At 42.3% G+C, this 15,488-nt stretch overlaps 2 protein-coding genes across 5 annotated transcripts; both read left to right on the top strand.

The window, feature by feature from the left end:
- The first annotated feature begins 1,400 nt into the window (after nucleotides 1-1,400).
- On the top strand, nucleotides 1,401-4,382 carry LOC124033591 (nuclear envelope phosphatase-regulatory subunit 1). 2 transcript variants are annotated; one of them, XM_046345668.1, is made up of 6 exons: nucleotides 1,401-1,566; nucleotides 2,222-2,293; nucleotides 2,492-2,565; nucleotides 2,704-2,813; nucleotides 3,718-3,772; nucleotides 3,939-4,382. In XM_046345668.1, exons 1-6 carry the CDS (start codon nucleotides 1,530-1,532, stop codon nucleotides 3,978-3,980), a joined length of 390 nt encoding a protein of 129 aa, XP_046201624.1. In that variant the 5' UTR covers nucleotides 1,401-1,529; the 3' UTR covers nucleotides 3,981-4,382. The 2 variants fall into 2 exon arrangements, with proteins under 2 accessions (XP_046201624.1, XP_046201626.1); XM_046345670.1 differs by having other exon boundaries at nucleotides 1,402-1,554.
- A 306-nt stretch (nucleotides 4,383-4,688) lies between these two features.
- On the top strand, nucleotides 4,689-15,488 carry LOC124033590 (HEAT repeat-containing protein 3-like). Of its 3 annotated transcripts, none has more exons than XM_046345666.1 (15): nucleotides 4,689-4,977; nucleotides 6,102-6,274; nucleotides 6,614-6,701; nucleotides 7,218-7,321; nucleotides 7,531-7,640; nucleotides 7,749-7,889; nucleotides 11,605-11,900; nucleotides 12,245-12,335; nucleotides 12,577-12,731; nucleotides 12,935-13,017; nucleotides 13,487-13,623; nucleotides 13,733-13,821; nucleotides 13,963-14,106; nucleotides 14,280-14,456; nucleotides 14,574-15,488. In XM_046345666.1, exons 1-15 carry the CDS (start codon nucleotides 4,834-4,836, stop codon nucleotides 14,685-14,687), a joined length of 2,046 nt encoding a protein of 681 aa, XP_046201622.1. In that variant the 5' UTR covers nucleotides 4,689-4,833; the 3' UTR covers nucleotides 14,688-15,488. The 3 variants fall into 3 exon arrangements, with proteins under 3 accessions (XP_046201622.1, XP_046201621.1, XP_046201623.1); XM_046345665.1 differs by having other exon boundaries at nucleotides 7,465-7,640; XM_046345667.1 differs by lacking the exon at nucleotides 4,689-4,977 and adding an exon at nucleotides 5,505-5,781 and having other exon boundaries at nucleotides 7,465-7,640.

Raw genomic sequence — 15,488 nt, 5'->3', positions numbered from 1 at the left:
GGGCCCGGCCAGTAAGGAGTGAAATGACGTAAGCAACCCGAGCTCTCTCTCTAGAGTATGTGTTGGGTTGGAGAGAGAACACAATCTCACACTGGGTGAGAAAGGAGCGGCACTCAGTGGGCTGCCCGGAGTAGCAAGGTGGGTTATTAACCCTAGGTTCTGGAGGCTCGGCAGGCCAGGAAGTAACAGGTGGCACGAGACGAAGACTCTGGAACTGTCCAGAGAGGTCGGAAACCTGAGCGGCCAGGTTCTCCACGGCATGGCGAGCAGCAGACAATTCCTGCTCGTGTCTGCCGAGCATGGCTCCTTGGATCTCGACGGCAGTGTTACGAGCCTCTGTAGTCGCTGGGTCCATTCCTTGGTCGGATCCTTCTGTTATGCAGGTGAATGAGGACCCAAAAGCGACTTGGCGAAAACAGAGTCTTTAATCCAGTAAGAAACTTTACAAAACAAAAAGCATAATACTACTCGTAAAGACGAGAACAGACTGGAGACTTGATCGAGAACTGCAGGTTGCCTCGGGAAGGCACTTGAACCTAGCAGACTCAGACACCTGCTCACCACGCAGCATCTGAGGGAAACACGACACGACAGGGCAAAACATAGACACAGCACGGTGAATTATAGATGAGGATCCGACAGGGCAGGTACGGAAAACAAGGAGAGAAATAGGGACTCTAATCAGGGAAAAGGATCGGGAACAGGTGTGGGAAGACTAAATGATGATTAGGGGAATAGGAACAGCTGGGAGCAGGAACGGAACGATAGAGAGAAGAGAGAGCGAGAGAGTGAGAGAGGGAGGGGGAGAGAGAGGGATAGAAAGAGGGAAAGAACCTAATAAGACCAGCAGAGGGAAACGAATAGAAGGGGAAGCACAGGGACAAGACATGATAATTAATGACAAAACATGACATTGGCATTGTATGCATGTAAGAAAACTGTGGCAAGACATCAGTAGGTTTATAATTGAACACATTTATGAAGATTTTACACTATTGTGGAGAGATGTACTGTTTGGATTCTTTCCATACAATAGAAATAAGCGGAATCATTTTTATGTAATTCATTTCATTATTCTTTTGCCCAAATTTCATATACACAAATGTAAATTTACAAACAGAAAACCACATTTTCGTACCCTACAAAAATAAATTAAGCTGTATTTTAAGATGGTTAAATGCTCTACTAATAAAAAAGCTGTTAGAATTGAAAGTATATGCATGTCCCTTAAGGTCCTTGTGTAATTGTAATGTGATATTGTACCCCCTAGCTCGATTGTCTATTGTTTGGAATCTATGTATGCTTGTGTTCCCTCGTGCGCTTTATGTATTGATTTGATTTGATTTTTTAATATATATATATATATATATTTTTTAAACGTAGGTGCTAGGGGTTGCGCCGTAACAGTTACTTGTTTAAACCAATCACCGTACATTTTCCGAAATCGTCCAATCCACGTTAAGGTTTTCGCCTGTTCCCAATTGCCCAGGAGAACTAGCTAGCGCGTCCACCAGCCGGAGAGAAGAGCGATGAATTCCTTGGAACAGGCCGAAGGTAGTCAACATGGCAAGCAAATTCCATTTTTTTCCCTCACAAATCATGATGCATGTTATTATAAGTGAAGTTTCACTTTGAAGTAAAACGCACGGTGACAAACGTGCCTTTGCAATTCACTTGAGTCGCTTGTTAGCTTGATTAGCCAGCCTCGGTGACCTAGCTAGCTAGCTAGGCTAACCTTTTCTCTTAAAGGACATTAATGGGTAAATTCGTCAAAATACCAAACTCAAGCTAATTACATTTTTGCTGATTTCCCTACTCGGGGGTTCGACATTAACTTGTACAAAAAAAATCATCCACACAAAGGCTTGTTAGCTACACTAATTAGCAGGCTAGCTAGCTATGCTGTAAATAGTTAGCATACCGGTAGTTGTTAGCCCCAGAAGACCACCGCTGCACGCTCACCAGAACTGTTAACCAATGCAAACGTATACGCACACTTTAGACCATTTGATTGATTCTATTCATAACCTGGATATCTCAGAAGGTCGTTAACTATAGGCTTGTTTTTGCCAGTCCAAACTAAACATAATTCAGTCGTTTATTTACTTTTAGATTACTCCCATCGGTTCCAAACCAATCAAGCACAGCACAAAAAAAGCATATTTTATGGTCCTTCTGTGTGGTTTTGACCAAGAACATCAAAAACTGCTTGTTTTTGCAGACCTGAAAGCTTTTGAGAGAAGATTGACAGAATACGTCTCCTGTTTGCAACCTGCAACCGGGAGGTGGCGAAGTAAGTATTTGTAGTTCTAACTCTGTCTAACCATAATCAATGACTACATTGCTACTGTCAAACCATAATCATTAACATTTCAAGAGTAAATGGCCTCCCAGCCTGAGTATTTTGAATTTGATGGTAAAGGATTCAGGCCTACATTATTCTGCCACTTGTTTTCAGGGGATATACATCAATATCTCACATTTGTTTCAGTGATTCTAATAGTGGTCTCAGTTTGTACGGCGACTGGAGCCTGGAACTGGTTGATAGACCCTGACACTCAGAAGGTCAGTGTGTTTGTGATGTCGGCTTGATTGTGTATGTGACAAAGTAGGATATCTTTCACACAGATCAGTGTGTTTGTGATTTTAGTTTGGTTGCGTGTGTTTGCCTAATCTCTCTGTACCTCTGGCTGTCTTTCTCAGGTGTCTTTCTTCTCATCGTTGTGGAACCATCCGTTCTTCACCATCAGCTGCATTACTTTGATCGCTCTGTTCTTTGCTGGAATACACAAACGAGTCGTTGCACCATCAATGTATCCTTCCTCTTGTTTAAAGTTCCACACTTAATTTACTCAGTGGGACTATGAAGAAGGCCACCAGGTCCAAAGCTGTCATTTACAATCAAATCAAATCTGACTGTGCTGCTGCTCCAGTTTCAACTGTTCTGCCTTATTATTATTCGACCATGCTGGTCATTTATGAACATTTGAACATCTTGGCCATGTTCTGTTATCTCCACCCGGCACAGCCAGAAGAGGACTGGCCATCCCACATAGCCTGGTTCCTCTCTAGGTTTCTTCCTGGGTTTTGGCCTTTCTAGGGAGTTTTTCCTAGCCACCGTGCTTCTACACCTGCATTGCTTGCTGTTTGGGGTTTTAGGCTGGGTTTCTGTACAGCACTTTGAGATATCAGCTGATGTAAGAAGGGCTATATAAATAAATTTGATTTGATTTAAAATGCTGCGCGGGCTATGTCCGTGTACTCTCTCGGCCTGCACAGCTGCGTGAGGGAAACAGCGCTACTTGACTAAAATGGATTGTAACGTTGAGGATAAAGTTTGAAATTACACAATTTAATGTGTACAACATCTAAAGACCTACATCATTGTACTGAAAATAATCAATTAAGGAAGTAGTGATACTGTTTGGATGGTAAATGACAGCTATGGACCTGGTGGCCTTAATAATCCTATACATCGCTATACTGAGTGTGTTTGTTTCCAAAAGGATGTTTAAAAATATATATTTTGTTCATGTCTGCCCTGATACTGCACAACAAGCAATGAGAAATCGCTATTGTGGTTAGTTTTTCTCAAAAACAAGCCAAATCACAAGAAAAGTGTCTGGACCCTTCTATAACGTTCCATTTACATGTTTTTTTTAAATGGAGGTTTACTTCAGTAATAGGACAATTCTCCTTTAACTCACTCTCTTTAAGTATTGCAGCTCGCTGTCGGACAGTTTTAGCTGAATACAACATGTCCTGTGATGATGTAAGTTGCATAAGTCATCTTCTTTGAGGCTAACTTAATTCATAATCAATTCAATCCAGCTGTCACATTTTTGGCCATCCCTTACATCGTTTAAAAGTATGATTTTGAATGATTGCCTGTACATCGATGCATTGTATTGACTTTGATGTTATTGTCCCTTTTACAGACGGGGAAACTAATTCTCAAACCACGGCCACACATCCAATAACCACAAACTCTTGGGGGTGGGGGGGGGAATAAAATGTTCTTAATGACTATGTTGATTGCCACTAAACGACAGACTGACACAAGGACCAGAATCCTGTTTGGAGCATCTGAAACAACGTAAGAAGGAAGGAGATTAGGGAAATACTGAGGGGTGTTTATGTTGATGTGCTCCATTATGTATTAATGAAGGATTGTGAGGGGAGAGGACATCAACTGCCTTTTTAACAGCATCTCAGTCAGTGTTACGGTCGCCCTTAAAGCTGCTTCTGGGCTCACACACCCTTTGACATAACTCATTCGCCATGAGTTCAGATGTTCATTTCTAATGATGACATGCATTTTGTTTTAGAGATCTTTCTATTTTTAAACTAATGGTTATATACCTAATAAATACTTGTGTGAAGATGTTTCCTGTGATTTACTGTAGTATATGGTTGCAACCTGTAGACAGCTATGCTTTTGCTCCAGGTTGTGAATGCCTATACAACTTGTTTGAAAGTAAATCTCAATGTGTAATTTGGTCTTTACAGTTTTTATTGTATTCACACGTTTAAGCATTGTTAACACTATTCACTGAAAATTCGTTTGTGGTTTTCCAGCCATGTTAGACCGATAGTTATTTCAAAGAAGGGAGTAGAATTATTAATCTATGAAGCGGAAAAACGGTGCCCAGGTCTCGTCTTTGCGACATAAATACGACACCCTTTCTGCATTGCGAGAGTAAGGACCGTTTTACGGCACCCCGACGAATCTCCACCGATATTCCACATGGCTTAAAATGATGCGAAACGTGAGAGTGTGACAGCCTACTACATGATAGATTAAGTGAGAAGCTTTATTGATCTAAATAAACTATGGGTAAAAGTAAGACTAACAAATTTAGACGTCCACAGTTCAACGCAGAGGGACTGTCTGTAACTGCTGTAAAGGAAGTGGAAGAGGACCACGATGAAGTCTGTGATGGGGTCGACTCTCCAGCTGGGGAGTTACTGGAGAAAGTAAGAGCACCAAGATCTGACCACAGTACTTTTATTTCGGTCTAATGGATGTTGCACTCTATTTTAGAAGAGCTTGCTGCTTTTCATAAGCATGTCAATGTTGCCATAGGACAAATTAAATGTCTTCCTAAGGACCTTCCCGCAAATGCAAAAAACAACAGGCAAACACGTGTTATTACATTTTTATAATCATGCTCAAATGTACCCCCCCCCTCCAAAAAATGCATTAATATTTCACAGAACTCTACTGAACAAAAATATAAACACAACATGTAAAGTGTTGGCCCCATGTTTCATGAGCTGATACAAAAGATCCCAGAAGTTTTGCATATGCACAAAAAGTGTATTTCTCAAATTGTGTGCACAAATGGTTTAAACCCATGTTAGTGAGCATTTCTCCTTTGCCAAAATAACTGATAATCCATCCACAGGTGTGCCATATCAAGAAGATTAAACAGTATGATCATTAAACAGGTGCACCTTGTGCTGGGGACAATAAAAGGCCACTCTAAAATGTGCAGTTTTGTCACAGCACAATGCCACAGATATATCAAGTTTTGAGGAAGCCTGCAAGTGGCATGCAGACTGCAGAAATGTCCACCATATCTGTTGCCAGAGAATTGAATGTTAATTTCTCTACCGTAAGCCGCCTCCAACATCGTTTTTAGAGAATTTGGCAGAACATCAAACCAGCCTCAACCGCAGACGACCTGAAACCACATCAGCCCAGGACCTCCACATCCGGCTTCTAAACCTGCGGGATCGTCTGAGACCAGCCACTCGGACAGCAGATGAAACTGAGGAGTATTTCTGTCTCTAATAAAGCCCTTTTGTGGAGAGAAACTCATTTTCCCAGGCCAACCCATGGTTGCTCCCCTGTCCAGTCATGTGAAATCCATAGATTAGGCCGGGCCTAATGAATTTATTTCAGTTGACTGATTTTCTTATATGAACTGTAACTCAGTAAACTTGTTGCATTTTATATTTTTGTTCAGTATGTTGTAAAATCTAGCTCAGTGCCACTTAACAGTGTTTCCCACATATACAACTGGAAGGTAAAAGAACACAGATGGTATGAAAAAGTGAATATCCAAATAACCCCTGTTTATACTGTATGTGTTTAGTTGCAGAGTCCCAGTGCAGATGTACGTGAGTTTGCTTGTGCCAGCATATCACGCCTCGTGCAACAGAGCCAGACCATCCCAGGCTTCCTCCAGCGGGATGCGGTGAGACGTCTCGGGCCCTTACTGCTGGACCGCAGCCTGGCCGTCAGGGAGACTGCCACAGGGGCACTCAGGTGAGCCCTCAGCCTCCCACAGGGAGGTTCTCTACACAGTACTAGCCACTTAACAGAACCACTTTGAGATGTGAGAGGGATGGTGTGGAGTCTGGACTGAGAATCAAGCCTATCAGATATTGCTAGATTGTCCAGAGAGTGTGCTAAATGTTAGATGTGAATGTAGATGGTTGTTGAAGCCATTATGTGCTGTACGACAGAAGTTGATTAGTGAAGGATGCTTTGGCTTGCTAAACAGACACAGAGAGTCATCTTGAAATACCACACCCTTAATTAACTGTTAGCACTGATGTGATAATTATCGTTCAATGACTGAGTGATGTGTTCCTCTCACATCAGGAACCTGAGTGCCTGTGGGGGTCATGAGGTGTGTGAGGACATGGTGAAACAGGACGTCATGACTCCTCTGACTGCTCTGCTTCGAGAGGTGAGGCCGTGCCTCATTAATCATTCCCATGATTGACACCTTAAAGTTGATGTATTTATGGGTGTGGCCCTGTGGCGCAAAGGTTGTTTTTTCACATTTTGAACAACATGTTTCATGGTGTGCATGTGTGAAAAGTGAAGCACCTACATACCTCTATTCCTTGATGGTTAGTTGCATCAATGCATAGCTATTTTATAGGGCTGTATGTTTTCCAGACCTGGGTTCAAATACTACTTCAAATATCTCAATTACTTTTACATACATTCAAAGTAAGTATTAAGATGGCTAGGCCTATATTTTATTTGAAAAGACACGTATTTTAATGTATTTGGAAATTAACTTTGAAACAATATTTGAAATAAGTATTTGAAAATACTCAAATAAAGGTACTTGTTCTGGGCTGTGTATTTGAAAATACTCACTGAAAAAAGTATATTGGATACTCAAATACACATGTATTTGAACCCAGGTCTGGTGTTTTCATAGTGTCTGAACCCCAGTACTGTTTCTCCATAGTGCTGTGCTGGGTTTGAGACCAATGATGCCCTCTCGTTAAAAGGGCAGAAAAACACAGTGGAAGATGTAGCCAATGAAGCAGTTAACTTGCTGTGGAATCTCTGGTAAGAAAAAAGCAGTAAATGTCACAGTAGTAGTAACACAAATGTCAGCTGGTCGGTCAACCTACTTTCATAGTTCCACCTTGTGATCTGGACATGCATCGAGAAGCCTTCCCATAACCCAAAACTCGATTCAATTCTGTTAGCTTGCCAACGTTTCTATGGTTCTCTCACACCATACTCTCCTGTTGTATCATCACCCTGTCTGTCAGTGAGAGCAGTAGCCAGGCACTCTCTATGTTCAACAAAGCAGGCATTCTGGATGTTATCCTACAGTGTCTGGAGCGACACACTCACAACATCAAGCTGGCTTTGTCTGCAGGTTAGTCTCATCAAACCAATTTTCACAACTTTAATGAGCATTTTCACTATTTAAATATTTGACTTGATTATATATTTTGTAGTAAGTCCCTGCTCCCTCTGTCTTTAGCCCACTGTTTGCACACAGTGACTGAGGACAACGCAGAGTTGCTGTGTAGTATGAACAATGCTGTATTAGGGACTCTAGAGAGTGTGCTGCTATCCTCACAGGCGGACATGGCTCACACACTGCTCAGGACACTGGCTGCAGGTATGGCTACAACATATTTGTTGTCACATTATTTACAGATTTCTTTTACCTCACAATGTCAACCTGTCATTCACTCTGCATTCATTCTCTGACTAAAGTCAGAGTCAGGGTTTGGAATAGAGGTCGACCGATTATTATTTTTCAACGCCGATACCGATTATTGGAAGACCCCCCCCCCCAAAAAAAAACGATACCGATTTTAAAATAAAAATGTTTTTATTTTTTAAAATTATATTTGTATTATATTTATGCATTTGTAATAATGACAATTACAACAATACTGAATGAACACTTATTTTAATTTAATATAATACAATAAAATCAATTTAGTCTCAAATAAATAATGAAACATGTTCAATTTGTTTTAAATAATGCAAAAACAAAGTGTTGGAGAAGAAAGTAAAAAAGCTAACGTTTAAGTTCCTTGCTCAGAACATATAAAAGCTGGTGGTTCCTTTTAACATGAGTCTTCAATATTCCCAGGTAAGATGTTTTAGGTTGTAGTTATTATAGGACTATTTCTCTCTATACCATTTGTATTTCATATACCTTTGACTATTGGATGTTGTAATAGGTACTTTAGTATTGCCAGCCTAATCTCGGGAGTTGATAGGCTTGAGTGAGTAAGACATTTAAACGTGTTAACCCTCGCAAGGCTGCAGGCCCAGACGGCATCCCCAGCCGCACCCTCAGAGCATGCGCAGACCAGCTGGTCGGTGTGTTTACGGACATATTCAATCAATCCCTATCACAGTCTGCTGTTCCCACATGCTTCAAGAGGGCCACCATTGTTCCTGTTCCCAAGAAAGCTAAAGGTAACTGACCTAAACGAGCACTCACTTCCGTCATCATGAAGTGCTTTGAGAGACTAGTCAAGGACCATATCACCTCCACCCTACCTGACACCCTAGACCCACTCCAATTTGCTTACCGCCCAAATAGGTCCACAGACGATGCAATCTCAACCACACTGCACACTGCCCTAACCCACCTGGACAAGAGGAATACCTATGTGAGAATGCTGTTCATCGACTACAGCTTGGCATTCAACACCATAGTACCCTCCAAGCTCGTCATCAAGCTCGAGACCCTGGGCCTCGACCCCGCCCTGTGCAACTGGGTACTGGACTTCCTGACGGGCCGCCCCCAGGTGGTGAGGGTAGGCAACAACATCTCCACCCCGCTGATCCTCACTGGGGCCCCACAAGGGTGCGTTCTGAGCCCTCTCCTGTACTCCCTGTTAACCCACGACTGCGTAGACACGCACGCCTCCAACTCAATCATCAAGTTTGCGGACGGCACAACAGTGGTAGGCTTGATTACCAACAACGACGAGACGGCCTACAGGGAGGAGGTGAGGGCCCTCGGAGTGTGGTGTCAGGAAAATAACCTTACACTCAACGTCAACAAAACTAAGGAGATGATTGTGGACTTCAGGAAACAGCAGAGGGAACACCCCCCTATCCACATCGATGGAACAGTAGTGGAGAGGGTAGCAAGTTTTAAGTTCCTCGGCATACACATCACAGACAAACTGAATTGGTCCACTCACACAGACAGCATCGTGAAGAAGGCGCAGCAGCTCCTCTTCAACCGCAGGAGGCTGAAGAAATTAGGCTTGTCACCAAAAGCACTCACAAACTTCTACCGATGCACAATCGAGAGCATCCTGTCGGGCTGTATCACCGCCTGGTACGGCAACTGCTCCGCCCTCAACCGTAAGGCTCTCCAGAGGGTAGTGAGGTCTGCACAACGCATCACCGGGGGCAAACTGCCTGCCCTCCAGGACACCAACACCACCCGATGTTACAGGAAGGCCATAAAGATCAAGGACATCAACCACCCGAGCCACTGCCTGTTCACCCCGCTATCATCCAGAAGGCGAGGTCAGTACAGGTGCATCAAAGCTGGGACCGAGAGACTGAAAAACAGCTTCTATCTCAAGGCCATCAGACTGTTAAACAGCCACCACTAACATTGAGTGGCTGCTGCCAACACACTGACACTGACACTGACACTGACACTGACTCAACTCCAGCCACTTTAATAATGGGAATTGATGGGAAATGATGTAAATATATCACTAGCCACTTTAAACAATGCTACCTTATATAATGTTATATAATGTTACTTACCCTACATTATTCATCTCATATGCATGCGTATATACTGTACTCTATATCATCGACTGCATCCTTATGTAATACATGTATCACTAGCTTTAACTATGCCACTTTGTTTACATACTCATCTCATATGTATATACTGTACTCGATACCATCTACTGTATCTTGCCTATGCTGCTCTGTACCATCACTCATTCATATATCCTTATTTACATATTCTTTATCCCCTTACACTGTGTATAAGACAGTAGTTTTGGAATTGTTAGTTAGATTACTTGTTGGTTATTACTGCATGGTCCTGTGTAACTCAGAAGCACAAGCATTTCGCTACACTCGCATTAACATCTGCTAACCATGTGTATGTGACAAATAACATTTGATTTGAATTAGAGGCAGCTGTTTATCGTTGTCTCTTATTGGGAACCATATTTAGGCAGCCATATTCCTTGGGTAATTCGTGGGTGATTTGTCTATGTATTAGTTGCCTGTGTCCTCACTTATTCTATATAGCTTTGCAGTTTTTTAAAGTTTGTTGAAGTGTTCTTCATTTCATTAAAATAGAAGATGTATTCACATTATGCTGCGAAGAGCTGCTGGCAAATGCACGAAAGTGCTATTTGCATGAATGCTTACGAGCCTGCTGCTGCCTACCACCGCTCAGTCAGAATGCTCTATCAAATATCAAATCATAGACTTAATTATAATATAATAACACACAAATACGAGACTTCACTAATTAATATGGTCAAATCCGGAAACTATCATTTCGAAAACAAAACATTTATTCTTTCAGTGAAATACGGAACCATTCCGTATTTTATCTTAAGGGGTGGCATCCCTAAGTCTAAATATTGCTGTTACATTGCACAACCTTCAATATTATGTATAATACTAGCAAATTAATTTCGGTCTTTGTTAAGAAGAAATGGTCTTAACACAGTTCCCAACGAGCCAGGCGGCCCAAACTGCTGCATATCTCCTGACTGCTTGCGCAGAACGCAAGAGAAGTGACATAATTTCCCTAGTTAAAAGAAATTCATGTTAGCAGGCAATATTAACTAAATATGCAGGTTTAAAAATATATACTTGTGTATTGATTTTAACAAAGGCATTGATGTTTATGGTTAGATACACATTGGTGCAACGACAGTGCTTTTTTTTCACGAATGCGCTTGTTAAATTACCCATTTGGCGAAGTAGGATGTGGTTCAATGATAAATTAACAGGCACCTCATCGATTATATGCACCACAGGACAAGCTAGAATAACTAGTAATATCATCAACCACGTGTAGTTATGTTAAGATTGATTGGTTGTTTTTTATCAGATAAGTTTAATGCTAGCTAGCACCTTACCTTGGCTCCTTGCTGCACTCGCATAACAGATAGTCAGCCTGCCACGCAGTCTCCTCGTGGAGTGCAATGTAATCGGCCATAATTGCTATCCAAAAATGACGATTAGCGATTGTTATGAAAGTGGCCTAATTAATCGGTCAACCTCTAGTTTGGAAGAGGTTTGTCAATAGCCTAACAAAATAACTGGTCTGATTCCAGTGCTCATTGTGTGCTTTGTGCTCCATCCATTGACAGGGTCAGTGTGGAACCTGAAGAGCAGCCTGCCCACGGCCCGCCAGGCCCAGACCCTCAACGCCCTGATGGCCACCCTGTCCCAGTGCTTGGAGCTGGATGCTGGCACGCTGATACCCCAGCTCCGCCAGGCTGAGGTGGCCCGCAGTGCCACTGCCTCAGAGGCAGGGGACATGGAGGACCACCAGGCAGCTGCAGGGAATATGGCTGTAGAGGAGATGGATGAGGAGGAGGGGGTTGGACCGAGGACAAATGGAAAGGCAACCAAGATAGATATAGACTTCTCTGACCTCCTGCCTGTAAGTCCTTTTTCACTCAAAAGGGTTTGATGGGTTTGTTTTTGAGTTATAGTTATAGAGATCCAAAGTGACAGGGTTGAGTAAAGAGTATTGCATTTTCAGTTTTTAATATTCAGAGTACGTACCTGACTCCTCACTGTTGAATGCTGTGAAACAGCTGAATATTGATGAAGCAGCACAGAGTATTGCAGTTGGTATTCAGAGCTGTAGTGGCCCTCTCCTCAGGGAGATACTGCTTTGTTCACCAGACAGGAAGAGAGGGACACACAGCAGGGTTTACTCGGGGACGTAAGAGGTGGCTGTGTCCCTGCTGCAGTGTCAATAGTCTGCTTTTCTTTCTCCAGAGGGGCAAGGAGGAGCTGAGGGAGGCGACGGCCTTGCTGACAGCCCAGCAGACGTCCTTGGAGATCATCGTCAACATGTGCTGCTCTGATGGTGAGTGCTGTGGGCAGGAGTGTTTGGGCAGCAGAGCAGTACTGACCTGGGGAGCTTTGTTTTCATTACTGTTTGACACAGCTGTCTGGAGCATGTTCAAAGATAAGAGGGCAGCATTTTTACTGTTGTCTGATGCTCAAATGCATATTTAGGATTGAAAATGAGCATTTGTTGCTTTTGAGGTGTACGTTGGCTGTTGTGGCTCATGGTGTGTTTTTTTTTTTTTTTTTTTTTTTTGTAGACCCGTCAGACGATGAGTGGGAGGAGGCGTCGAGCAGCGACGAGAGTGAGATGTGTCCTGACGGCCTCTCTGAAGGGAACACCAGCCTCCTGTCCCCACTGTGTCTGTCTGCTGAGATCCACGGGGCCCTGATCAATCACAACATCCCAGAGAAGGTGTGGGGGATTTCTTTCCTCACCTAGCATAATTGTTTCACTTCACATCTCATGTTTCTTTTTTGATGTTCCCTCTGTTTTCACATGCAAAATATAAAATAAGTAATGTCATGGTACTAGACTAATGTGTGTTCCTACTGTCTCTGTTATAGCCACTACACTGTATGAAGGTGATAACCATCCATGTCTCTATATTATTCAAGGTTCTCAAGAAGACCCAGTTCCCCATCAGCGAGGCGATGGACGTATGTCGTCACAATCCCACCTGGAAAATCTTGATGAAAAAGTAATTATCTGTCAAGCATGGTGTCATTTTCTTTGCCCTTAATGAATGAGACACTGGATATAGTAGATCACAAGATAATTTGAGAAGTTTGTCATGATCCTAGTAACCCTGAACCGATATGCATTAGTGTACACTAATTTGATTGAGGTACTCTATTTTTCTGGCTTAATTTTTTATTTTATTTCACCTTTATTTAACCAGGTAGGCAAGTTGAGAACAAGTTCTCATTTACAATTGCGACCTGGCCAAGATAAAGCAAAGCAGTTAGACACATAAAACAACACAGAGTTACACATGGAGTAAAACAAACATACAATAGAAAAATAAGTCTATATACAATGTGAGCAAATGAGGTGAGATAAGGGAGGTAAAGGCAAAAATATAATATAATGGCATTACTGGGTGTACACTTTGTTTACCACATCGCTACCTGCCTTTAGGAGTTCACTAAAATCAATTTCCCCCCCAGGATGCATCGGGTGCAGTACAGGGCCCTGACGTGCCTTCACAACATGCTGTCTACTATGGACGCTGAGTCCCTAGGGGGAGCAGCCGCTCTTCAAGCTGTCGCACAACACCTGTCCACGCTGGTCTTCAGTGCTCCAGGTTAGATCTACATGTTGTACCATCTTCATTATTCGTATTAAATCCTACATTTCCTAGATGGGTTGATTCTCTCTTTCATAATTTATTTTTGGTTAATTTGCTTACTCAGAGATCCCTAAGGAGGAGGAATTCCTTGAGGCAGTTACCAGTGCCATGCGATCCCTCTTACAGATCATAGCCTATATGAAAATCCCACAGGTAAGACAGCTGACTCAAGCAGAGGAGAGTTTCCCTCTGAACTACATTTTACCAAGCCTTACTGTCACCTATCTGTTAGTTTATACAATACCATAGCACTTGGATGACTCATTGTTTATGTCTGTGTTTGTGTGTTGCCAGTGTATGACCCCCCAGCAGCTGATGAGCCTGAGCGAGGCAGCGACCTGCTGTGACGTGGTCAGTGTGAGAGTGAACGCTCTGGCCATCCTAGGCATCACAGGAAGCACACTGGCTAAAGAGAAGAGGACAGCTGAAACTCTGCAGGTAAATTATTATTTTCATCCCTAGTTTTTGATTTGTATGAAATGTATTTTAGATTATGATTTCTTCTGAATTAACTATTTTTGTTCCTCTTTTTTTTCATTTTAAAATGTTTTATTAACCCATCTTGGCTTTGTGACCATGATGTAAAAACACTGCAATATATTTTTTTATAGATGATTGGCAATGCCTTACTCAAAGTTGCTACAAAGGATGCCAACCTTGTGGTTTGTGGAGAGGCCCTGGATGCTCTGTTTGATGTTTTTGCGGATGGAGACGAGGCAGAGAGGGCAGCTGAAAACATCAACTTACTGTCTGCTCTGAAGGCACTTCAACCTGTCTTCAAGGCTAAGGTAATAAAGCTGCAGCCCATCACTAGGAACAGTTTGTATGCATTCTTTATGCAACATACTCTTGTCATCTGTTTAATTGCTGTTTCCTGTCCTCTATTATATGTCCTCTGTCTACAGATTCGTAAAGAGGGGAAGGGAAAGTACAGCCCTGAGCAGCTGTGTGTGCTGGACAACATCAAAGTCAACCTAAGAAGGTTTATTGGCTACCTGGAGACTGTGGTAAAAAAATGACAGCGGCCTGACACTACGACACCAACTGACTGACTGGCTGACATAAGATGAAATTACTCATAATTTACAGTACAATGGACCCAGAGATGCTCATAGAGCCTTGGGACAGAACAGAGGGAATGGGGTTGAGGGGAATTCCCTAATAGACCCTCATTAAAGAGACAGTTCGTTCCAAAATCATTGTTTTTGAGTGAACTATCCCTTTAACTTCTATAACTGATTTTCATGTTGGGTATCTTTTTTGTTTTAATGTTCTGACTGAAATGCTTGACTATTTTCCTTGGTAGGTGAGTGTTTACATAATTATGTGTAAAAAAATGTTTTTAACACATTAAGCAGATGCAGACAGATTAAGCATGGAGAACACTAAACGTGATGACAGATTAAGCATGCGCTATTTTGAATTACTGTTGCAGTGCATTGTTTTACTTTATGTATAAAAGTACATTTCAATGTGCTGTATTTTAAGATATTGACCGAACATTTTATGGTTTATTTTACACATCTTTATCAACCAACTCTCACGTCACACACTCATACTGTAGCCCTCCATGTTAGGATTGACCAGTTGTAGTATTCATGTGCTTCTCACCCAAGAATCTGCTATCTGACCCCATTTAATGACTCTGTCATGTTGTGCTGTCATGGAAAATGAGATGGACAGGCTGAGTGTTTGCTGACCTTTGTTTGCTATGGCTCTACTGCCTGCAGGCATTTGCCATTGTATGACAAGGCCATCTGTTTACCCCCCAGTGTCTACTGATCATGTGAGATGTCATGAATAAAGCAACACACCATCCA

Source organism: Oncorhynchus gorbuscha, linkage group LG04, assembly GCF_021184085.1.
Source record: "Oncorhynchus gorbuscha isolate QuinsamMale2020 ecotype Even-year linkage group LG04, OgorEven_v1.0, whole genome shotgun sequence".
NCBI lineage: Eukaryota > Metazoa > Chordata > Actinopteri > Salmoniformes > Salmonidae > Oncorhynchus > Oncorhynchus gorbuscha.
The sequence above is the reverse complement of the archived record's forward strand: the minus strand, read 5'-3'. Positions and strand labels throughout refer to the sequence as shown.

What these genes read in the sequence shown, in the direction of transcription:
- LOC124033591 (XM_046345668.1), top strand. Translation starts at nt 1,530, where the DNA reads ATGAATTCCTTGGAACAGGCCGAAGGTAGTCAACATG. An exon ending in TAGACCCTGACACTCAGAAG is followed by an intron (nt 2,566 to 2,703) that starts GTCAGTGTGTTT and finishes TGTCTTTCTCAG; the next exon opens with GTGTCTTTCTTCTCATCGTT. An exon ending in CGAGTCGTTGCACCATCAAT is followed by an intron (nt 2,814 to 3,717) that starts GTATCCTTCCTC and finishes ACTCTCTTTAAG; the next exon opens with TATTGCAGCTCGCTGTCGGA.
- LOC124033590 (XM_046345665.1), top strand. Translation starts at nt 4,834, where the DNA reads ATGGGTAAAAGTAAGACTAACAAATTTAGACGTCCACAGTTCAACGCA. An exon ending in TGACTGCTCTGCTTCGAGAG is followed by an intron (nt 6,702 to 7,217) that starts GTGAGGCCGTGC and finishes GTTTCTCCATAG; the next exon opens with TGCTGTGCTGGGTTTGAGAC. An exon ending in ATCACAACATCCCAGAGAAG is followed by an intron (nt 12,732 to 12,934) that starts GTGTGGGGGATT and finishes ATATTATTCAAG; the next exon opens with GTTCTCAAGAAGACCCAGTT.